General features: G+C 40.0%; 1 protein-coding gene across 1 annotated transcript; it reads right to left on the bottom strand.

Annotated features, from left to right (window-relative positions):
• Nucleotides 1-401: 401 nt before the first annotated feature.
• On the bottom strand, nucleotides 402-2,215 carry LOC108027085 (uncharacterized). The gene is made up of 2 exons (XM_017098301.3): nucleotides 2,125-2,215; nucleotides 402-1,124 (listed from the first exon to the last, which is right to left on the bottom strand). The coding sequence occupies exons 1-2, from the start codon at nucleotides 2,137-2,139 to the stop codon at nucleotides 489-491; spliced, it is 651 nt and encodes a 216-aa protein (XP_016953790.1). The 5' UTR covers nucleotides 2,140-2,215; the 3' UTR covers nucleotides 402-488.
• Between the last annotated feature and the right edge of the window lie 8,057 nt (nucleotides 2,216-10,272).

Raw genomic sequence — 10,272 nt, 5'->3', positions numbered from 1 at the left:
TAAAGATAATAAAACGAAATTTTAAATTATCTTTCCATACATTATTCAACATTTATTTAATACATTTTTTCACACTCCATTATATTATTTAAAGTACATGGGAATTAAGAATATTTATTATCTGATTATTGGAAATTATACAAAAATATTCTGAATAATTGTTAATTTATGTAATCTGTGTAGCTCCACCCAGAATAATTCCTAAACAAAGGTGACAACTTAAAATAAATAACCTGACTTGGCAAACGCCAACCGATGGTTATTTCTCTGTGGTCAAAAATGCTCACTTTTATGCATATAAGTTATTTAAGATCCATCAACATTTTAAATCTTCGAATATTTAGCTGTGAGCATCATGCTTCAACAGTCGATTTTAAATAATACCGCATAGTTTCCACTCATTATCTCAGTGTGTGTCGTATCTTATTTATTGGACGCTTCGACTTGGCCTTTGAATGGGTGCTTATCTAATTTAATTAAATGGATTCCTACAGCCTCACGAAGCGCGGGAAGGGAGTGATCGTGGGCAAAGGACCGCGTCTGGGTCGAACGGTGCTGGTGAGGAAGTAGTTGGAGAACCTGGACTGGAACCCGCTTCCCAGAGCAGGGGCATGGGTGGGGAGCACGACTTGGGGGGCAGGCTGAACGGAGTACTGTGGGCGGGGAGCGGAAGCTGCTTGAACCGAGTTCTGTGGGCGGGGAGCAGTGACCTTGGGCACAGCCGGAGAAGTGACCCTAACCACTGGTGGCTGCGGGACCTTTACCACGGGTTTTGGCGTTGTTTTCACCACGGTCTGAGGCTGTTCCTCCGCTGGCTTGACCTCATCCTCGAATGGCGGCAGCAGATCCAGATGCAGTTGCTGCACTTCCGGTTTGCCGGCGATAGACTTCGGTTTGTCCTCCTTGGCCAGTAGAGCTGGCTTCTGGTAGTACGGTTTCTTGGTAGGTTTTGTGGCCAGCGTTGTGGTGGGCCTCACAGTTGTTGTTGTTGTCGTCGTGGTGGTAGTCGATTCATCCAGCAAAGGTGGCAGTAAGTCATTGAAGGGCAGATCCACTTTGGCCGCCTTAATTTCCGACACATCAGCACCACACAAAGCAATTAGCACGGCAGATGCAATCAATAACTGAAGAAAAGATAAAGAGAATTTAATTATTGCTAATACTCAAAAAATGAGTATCGAAAGGAAAGTTAAGATGGATTTCTCCATATTAAATTAAGTAATACAATCAAAATAATAACATACAATAACACTTTGTATCCGAATTGATTAAGTAGGGTTTATAAATGGGTGTTATAATAAACGAACTAACCTCACCATGGGACAGAAAATAGCTGCCTTGCCTAATAAATTAAATTAATTTCTTGACCAGCTTCGCAGTATTTCCTAAGTTATGGCCCTATTGTTCGATATGGTCACAGCCATTCCAAATGTGTTCCAATTTCCAAATATTCGCTCTGAAAGTGTGGGAGCTCCAAAATTATTCCGACCTGATTTGTACCGACCTTCGAGTCGGCAAAAGCCTTGCATTGTTCGGCACATGCTAAACTGGATTTATTTATGGTCAGTTCTATTCGCATTTATATTCTAATGCAAATGTTCCTTTCTCCTGCGGGAAAGGTCATTAGACCTTCTCTGGCTCTGATTAACATAGCGACTATAATGAAACTAATCGCGCTTGAAATAAATTCAAATTCGTAGATTGAAAAGAAAGAAATTATACGTCATCTGTTGGTCATGGTTCGCAGATTCACACCTCGGATAGTAAAGCCATTTATTTCACTGAACCAGTAACTGAAGTTATATATATCCAAGTCTAAGTAAGTTAGCCAGTTTGTGTATTTTTCAAATGGATCGAATATTTAATTGAAAACATGTCTAAGAATTTGACTTTTTCGCCTAAAAAATTATTTTATTATGATAATTTTTGCCAGCGCCAATTGCATAATGTAATTTATGCGGCAAACAGGAATTTCACTAATGATGCTTACGTAAATAGCTAATTAGAACAGTTTACTGCATTCCTACGAAGTCTATTTCAAGAAAGACCAGCTTCGAACACAATTTCCATATACATTTGGAGCAATTAAAAATTCACGAGTCTGCAGAGGAGTTGCCCACTTACGTATTTAAGAGTCATATTTAATGGGGATCCTATTTGCTTTTTATTATCCGTGAGAATACTCGTGTCCCGAACCGAACACTTTGAAATTTTTGAACGAACTAAAAGCGCCGCTGAGCATGCGCAGCACATTTATAGTCGATGAAACCAAACCATTTCTAAACCGTAGCGCGGGAGAAGTTACACGATCTTGCTGGACAGTGTAAAGTTTAATAACCGGATTAAGACGGGGGTTTTAGTTTATTTTCATTTTTCGTAGATGGAAGACGAGCAGGAGAGCGGCGTCTGCTCTTGTCCAATTAAGTGGCTTCTCAGACGTTGTTCACTCTATAAATTCGGCAGAATGCAGCAGTATCGGCATCTTACCGAACAGCTGATTAGCCGCTGAACTCTTGGGGTTCACGGTCGCATCTTGTGGATACAAGATCGCGTATCTCAGGTATCGTATCTGGTTTTCGAGGGTTGTCAACACACCTGCGAGAGCTTAACTCAAGTTCGGTGAGAGGGAATGTAATTATTAACATTTTTGTCAGCGGTTTGCATAAATTGTGATAAAAGGCGAAGCTGGTTTGTGTCACTTCCTCATGCGAGAGGATGTTTGCCCGCGCTGGAGATTGATTTTATTTCCATTTCTTAATTGATTTTAATAGTATTCGCTCTGCAGCCAACCTGTTATTTGCCATCCAGTGGAACGCCCTCATTTGCATTTAAATCGTGGGGGATTCTTGCTGGAGTGAAAGCAAATTAGTGCCAATTACAAGTGCCCCGATAGCAGATCAGCATCTCCGTCATCAAAGCCCAGAGTTTGATAGGGCCCTCCGTCGGCTGTTGGCTTTATTACCTCAATTTCGGTTGATACATCTCCAATTTAAGCAAATTATGTGAGCGTTGATTCCTAACGCCGAGACTTTTTGTGTGCGTGCGAAGGCTCATAAATTATGAGCCGCATTAGAGGCAACCGGATTTCTCGGGTTTTGTTTGTTTTGTTCGGTTTGGTTCCACGAGATTAATTGCTCAGCAGCCCATTGTTAAGATTCGTGTGGTGTTTTCTGATAAGCGTTAGCAAATAGTTTTAAACTCCGTGTTCTGCTGGCCGAGGTATTTGGCCTAAGTGGATTCATTTTTAAAAGATTTGTATCGCTTCATCAGAGCAGTGTAGTGCTCTGCCAGACGTTATTTGGATCGCAAGGTATTAACGATATAATTAATCAGATTTTTTGGTTATAAAACCTAATGGCTTTACAATATAAGGTGATGTGGTGCGACTGTATTTGGCTCGGCTGACTTAAAGTTGTACTTTTAATTAATTTTTTATGACGTTTTATTTCAAACTATGTGTTGGCCGTTTTCGGTGTTAACAACTTTAATGGAATTTACCCAATAATTGCAACAGGTTGCTGTGAAGAAAACACATTTTTTAAATAAGAAAATTGTTCTTTTGATATTAAGATTTAAATCTAAATAAGTGTACTTTCCGTAAAATATTCGAAATGCTCTCTCAAGCTCTATCCCACTGCACTTCCCCGTTTACCTTAATTATTGTATCGACATTTTATGGAGCATTCACGTGCCTCAAATTCATCAAAAGCGAATTATTTATGCGGCCCCAACTGAGCCTGTCTGAATTGTTCAAGTGTTTTCACTTAACCAACCCATTGCCGTGACTCCTCCTTTATTTGCGGCATTGTTATTGTTCTCGATTGTGCTCCATGACCGATTCCGACTCCGACTCCATTTCCCGGCTCCCATATCCTGCTCTGTTATTTATTCGTATGTATTTATTTATATTTATGTGGGAGTGGCCCATCCTGCGATATGGGAAATTCCGACTGCCGAATACCGAAACCGAACATCGATCTCCGTCTGCAGGAGCAGGGTCCTTTGGGTACCGCCGCGCATTCAATTGTCTTTGTATATACATATAAATCGAAAAATTCGGGTTTTCCACTGAGAGGGACGACGCGTGTCAATGCGTGACATAAACAATGTTTATGGACGGGAGATATGCCAGCGAAATCGAACCCCCAACTTATATGGATATTCTTTTAAATCGAAATAACACATGTGTCAATACATGGCCATCAAAAATTGCTTTAAATATTCCATAAAATGTGCTACTTCGTACTGAGGAAAAAATCTTCTGTTGATGCAGTGACAATGTAAGATGGCAAAACTAATTGAGGCACTAATTTTGAGGTTTTACATAATTAATGAACCGTTGAAGTCTATTTGCCTTCGGAACCTTCAGTTAGAGGGCATTACATTGTCATCAGTTTCTGAGAGCTGTCTGCACTCTTTAAATGAAAAGTTAAAGCTCAAGTTGATATATAGTTTTATTAAAATATTTTAGTTTTTTAATATAATTCTGACATTTTAATATTTAACTTTCACCTTTACAAATCTATGGAGCTTAAAAATCTTGAATTCTTAAGTTTTAAGAAAGTACAGAAAATATCAGCGGGAGGAATAAGAACTTCCTTAATGATCGACAAAAGGCAAAAATTTGCTGTATTTTTGTATCATGAATGGAAGCATTTATTTTGCGAGCCTCTTGCGTTTTTTTATTTTGCCCGGCACTTCCAGGTAAACAAGTGGTGAGCACTTTAGCCGGTTCCAACCTCTTTTGGTAGAACATGTACTAGCACTTTTGGCCCGGCCCGAGGTCGCTTCTCCTGCCAATCTGTTTGCTCTTGCCCACGAATTTACTGGCGGCTTTGTTTTGCCTCCCAGCCCTTTTCTGCTCTCTGGACCGGCTTGAGCTGGAGCCTCATCGGGAACTTGAGCGAACTGGACTCCTGCCCCAATGCCGTTTACAACTTCCTGGTCAGGCTTTTGGCCTTGCCTTTTGGCCCGTCGCTGCTCTTTTGTTTGCCTTTCGTTTTCGCTTTCGCTCCTTGTTTTCATACCCAGTGGTCGGGCAGTAAGGGGTATATTATACCTATTCATCGGAGTTTATCTTCATGGAGAAAGAAGGGTTTTATTATCTGTAAGGAGGATTCTAAAATTTTAGAGGATGTCGTTTAGTGCTGCCCCTGAAACCCTTAAGACAAAAACATCTACTTAATAATAATTTTGTCTACACAAAGAGAATGTAATAGATATGCCCCTAAGAAAAATAGTAAAACAAAAAATAGTAGAGTTACGATACTTCTTTAATGTGGGTGCTTCTGTAAAAGGCTATTGCCAACAATACAATGGAAAGAAAAACATAACTATCCATTTTATGTATTATTGTGAAGAGTATTTTGATCACAGCGACAGTACCTTTCCCTGAAAATGTATTAAATATTAACAATATATATATTTTTTAAGAATTTTGATTTATTGTCGCATTACACGGTATTCCATAGTCGTTTGGCTCGAACAGTACTTCCTTTAATTCTTGCTTTTTTCCCTGTGGGGCTGGCCTTTACGGTTATCGTCGCTTTCTGGTTGCCTGTTTGTTGTTCTTGGCCGCAAGTTTGTTTTCGGCTGTTGCCAAGTGGAATGCCCCGTCTGCAGCCGCGTCCCACCCCTGTAATTAGCACAAAAATGAGGCGAGAAGGGCGATTTCCCCAGAAAGCAGGATGCACCAAGAATGTTTGCAACTTGAAGTTCCCGCTGAGAGTTGCAGTCGCAGTTGCTGCTATAGTTGCTGGTGCAATTGCGTGATTTGCGGGCCCCAAAGTCAAACTCAAGGCACTCGCACAGCGCGCACTCGAAAGTCATAAAGTGCAAAAATTGTTACACTCAGGCAGAAATGAATTATGAAAGTTGGAGCCAACCTCCTCAGATTCTTTGCCTTATTTTGCTTACCCTTTTTCATTTGCATCCCCATTGCCCCTTTTCCACCGTCCGTTGAGTTCAGCGAAAGTTAAGTTTTCGGGGAAAGTTCTGTTTGCGAGTCGAGTGCATATTATTTAATTCAATTTGAATGGGAAACTTAAAAATAATGCGAACTCGAGAGCAAAACAGGGGGTGGTCGTTGTCTTCTATTTTCATTTACCACTGCCTATCCAGTTCGCAAGTTGTATTTTTATTCGATTTGAGTTCGGACCAGTCCCGAACTCTTTTCAGGTCCGACTTGGCATGAGCTTGAGAGAATTCAAAGGGTTAAATTCGGCCTTTTGTACTTCAAACTTGTAAATTAAATCTGGGATTGTATTAAGTGAAGTGCATTGAGGCGAAGTTCCGGGAAAATGAGTAATATAGAAGGAAACTTTTCATCTGAAAAATAATTAAGCCCAGATTAATAAATTTTAAATTAATTAACTAAAATAGTTTAAGCTATTATTGACGACAAATAACTTATTTTGTGTATATTTGTTTGTTTTTTTACCCAATTTACATTCCTTACAACATTAGTTAATAAAATTGAATATTAAGTTTAAATATGTGCATATTTAAACTTAATACAAGAGCATTTTTCACAAACATTGTACAAAATATGCAATACTATGTTAGTTATACTCAACTAAAACATTTTATTTAAAAATAATTGTATATTCAAATAAATTTGGAAAATATTTCAACAAACTTTAACGGTTAAATGAAATACTTCGATTATTAAAATTAAAAAAATTCAAAGGAAGAAATAAGTAACGAACAGTAAAAATAACAAACAAAATATAATTAAATAAAAAGTTTTATTTAAATTGGCAGAGGATCTTTAAGTTCAGCAGGCAGCTGAATTTCCGTGTTCGCAAACACTTTTATCAGGTTTCTGGTGCTTGTCTAATTGCCCGGATAGCTAATTAAAATCAGACTTTAATTCCCTGCATAATCGAGACCGCAGCGAAGGCAAAAACAACAGCGTCAGGCAAAGTAAAATATATTACGCAGTGCGCCTAAAAGCCGACACCAAAAACTTTGTCCTCGCCTTGGCAAATACAAACACACGTGAGAACTTGTCAACTTTCCAGTTTTCAGAGCGGGTCTGCAGCAACTTTAATTAGAAAGTTTTGTCACACATGCAGGCAGTTGGTAAGTACATCTGCGGTCAGAGCAGTAGCACCAAAAATGTCACCTTGAAATCGGCGAAGATCTTAAAGGCATTCGTAATATTCGGATAAGAGCAGCGAATGTTACATTTAAGGACGAACGCCTACCCTTCTATGTCGTAATGTCAAATAACTCCCAAGTTAACATAGACTTATTGAATTTTAATTTATAACCCAAATCTGTGAACTACCATTTAAATACGGAACAAGCTTTGGGTACAGGCACTCGCCTTTTACGTTCTTTACTGACACATTCATACCCATAATAAACACTTTTTGAGCAGGAAAACTTAGTAGAGTGTGGACAAATAAAACATTCTGACCTTTCAGTGCTAATATTTTGCTGTGTATTGTGCAAATGGGCTGCCAGAATGATCTGTTGCCAAAATCCGCCCCATACGACCAACCGGAGACTGCGTAGGAATCAATGTCGGGCCTGCGACTCTGAAACATTGTACATTTTGAAGAGACTGTGCGACCACAGAGACAATCTAAACTTTTCAAATCAATTTTAATTACCATAAATGTGTTTCAACCTTTTGCTCAGTGCAGATGGTGATGGCTTCCACCTGTGAGTTCGTATGTCAGGCAAAAAAAGTGGGCGGATGACGCGAATTTCGTCAGCTGTGTTGCGCAGTGGGCGCTGAAGGTTAGGAACTCTGTGTATCACTTGTATCTGCATATGGAGTGCCGCTTGCCTACACGGCTTCGGTTTATTCTGCGTTGGCAATTTATATTCACTGTCATAGCAACATGCGGGCAATTGGGCCGCATGCTGATTTTGAGCCCAGTATCGGGCTCAAACGTTCAAAAACGATTGCGATTCGGGAAACATATCCCATGCTAGAGAAAAGCTCTAGAAATGTTAAATTATTTGGAAGGGCTCCAAATATCAGCACAATCGGTAGCAATATTTTCTTACTGTTAGGCTACTGACCCAAACTTAAAGGAACATAAAAATAATTGCTTTTCTCATGAATTCCCCAATAATTCAACTTTCGAGAAATCCTCGCAGAACCCTTTGGCATCTGTGAGCCTTGAAACTTTTCAGCTGCTGCGAATCACGTAGCCATTCCGATTCCCAATACTCAAATGAGTTTATAGTTTTCGTTTTCATTATTTAGACCCCCATCAGCACCGAAAGGAACCCAATTCGAGGAAGCTGGCCACGCCAAATCCCACCGACAATGTTGCGAAATTTCATTAGGATGAGCGCTGTGGTCCTGGTTGGGAAAATCGACGGAAGCGGGAAAGCGGGAAAAGGAGGAAAGTGTGGATTCTGAGCTGCCGACTGAAGACTGTGCGGGGACCGGCGCATGGGCTCGCAATTAATAGGCAAAATGTGTTACAATATTTTTGATGGCTTCTGTGCGGTCGTTCGTTTGGCTGTTTTATGGCTTGGCTTATGACTCTCAACTTAACTTGACTCGCCTGTGCGACAGTGGGAACGTGCTGAATTTTAATTACCAGTGCTTTAATGGGCTGCGGTTATTTACTTGAAATGGCAGTCCAAGGAGCTAAAACACACAGCACACTTGGGAAGCTCTTAACAACGACTTTAAAGAGAGTCCTGGAATTGGAAATTGAGAGCAGAGTAATTGTTTAAGTATTTTATTATATGCTAAAGTTAATTTTATAATACAATCTTATTCAAAACATTTATTTTTAAATATTTATACGCAAACTGAAATAGAAACAACCAGCAGTGAAGACCGCAAAAGGCAATCAAAATATCATGACCCGTATGAGTTTCTTATAAATGTCACAACATAATGTCTCTGACCCGCAAGAAAAACGAGAAAGGAAACCAGCCAACCCCAAGCTGAATTACACGCATGAATCATCAGAATTATCAATCATAGTTGAGTGGCAAACACTGACTGCGTGGAGTGGGGTCCAGAGCTGAAACCGAGCTGCGAGATATGGAATCCAGATACGGGACACAGAAACCGTGTTCGCATTAAGTGCTTCATAAGTGGAAATCAACAAATATAATCTAAATAAGTGCTTGTTAAACACATTCTTTTCCGCTGCGAGGGTTAGAGACAATGGCGAAAAGAGAGAACAAGTTCCCATGTTGACATTGTATGAATTTGTCTTGAGGCTGTCAACTATAATGGATTCTCGGGGAGATGATATGGAAAGTGGCTGGCACGGCAAACAGCGAGTGCCGAAATTGAATCAGAAATGCTAATGCCCGATTCACGTGGGGCAATCAGCGCAACGGCGAGTAATCGGCCGCTTGGATTGGAATCGAAAACGAAAGTGCTCGCAGGAAATAAAAACCGGAATCCGAATAAAGTGCTGAAAACGCCAAAACGTGCCTCCTGCCGGAGCCGTCTTTAAACTTAATGCCCACCGCTCGGGCCACCATGATGATGAGTTGGCAGAATAAAACAGGAAATGACCAACGACCGACGGATGGACAGGCAGCACGAATGAGCGAACCGGACGCAGGCAAGTGGCAAAACTTTCATTGCTTTCATTCGCTTATTTAACACAAATTTTTCGGTTATTTTGCAAGCGTTTACGTGTCTGTCTCCCAGTGAGGGTGTGTGTGGGGGCGTTGAGAATTTGTACAAATTTGCATTGTCATTTAGGAACAATTAGCAGAGAAGCCGGGGAGCAGGCAGACGACAGCCAATTCCCGTCATCCGTGGCGTATGAGCGATGTCGATGATAACCATACAGCACCACGAATATAATGGAACTGCTGTTCATTTTCCGCAATCCGAAAAGGAGGGGAAGCAGTGTGCCGAGGGTCACACGTATTCATTAGATAGATAAACTAGTCCCTCTTCGCTTTAATTGCTGCTCCAGAACGTTGGAACATGAAATTTAGAAATAAGAAATTTAGAGATTAAAGCTATACATTTTCAAGGTAAGATAATAGCCAATGTTGCTATTCTGAATACAATTTGATATGACTCACTTTTTGTTGCTTTTGTACTGAATATATCAATTTGCCTATGGTCTTAGGTTGCTTTATAAGTCTACAAAACTATAATTTAAGATACAAAATTAATGCAATTAAAATTTAGCAAAGCCTAAGGCATTGACTTATTAATGTTATTGAAAACTGCACCGATTTTTAATGGACGAACTTCGGTAGTATCAAATGATGCTTCAAAGACAAATTAGTAAGATCTTGATTGCCATGAATAATGTGCAG

The sequence above is a fragment of the Drosophila biarmipes genome, chromosome 3R (assembly GCF_025231255.1).
Source record: "Drosophila biarmipes strain raj3 chromosome 3R, RU_DBia_V1.1, whole genome shotgun sequence".
NCBI lineage: Eukaryota > Metazoa > Arthropoda > Insecta > Diptera > Drosophilidae > Drosophila > Drosophila biarmipes.
The sequence above is the reverse complement of the archived record's forward strand: the minus strand, read 5'-3'. Positions and strand labels throughout refer to the sequence as shown.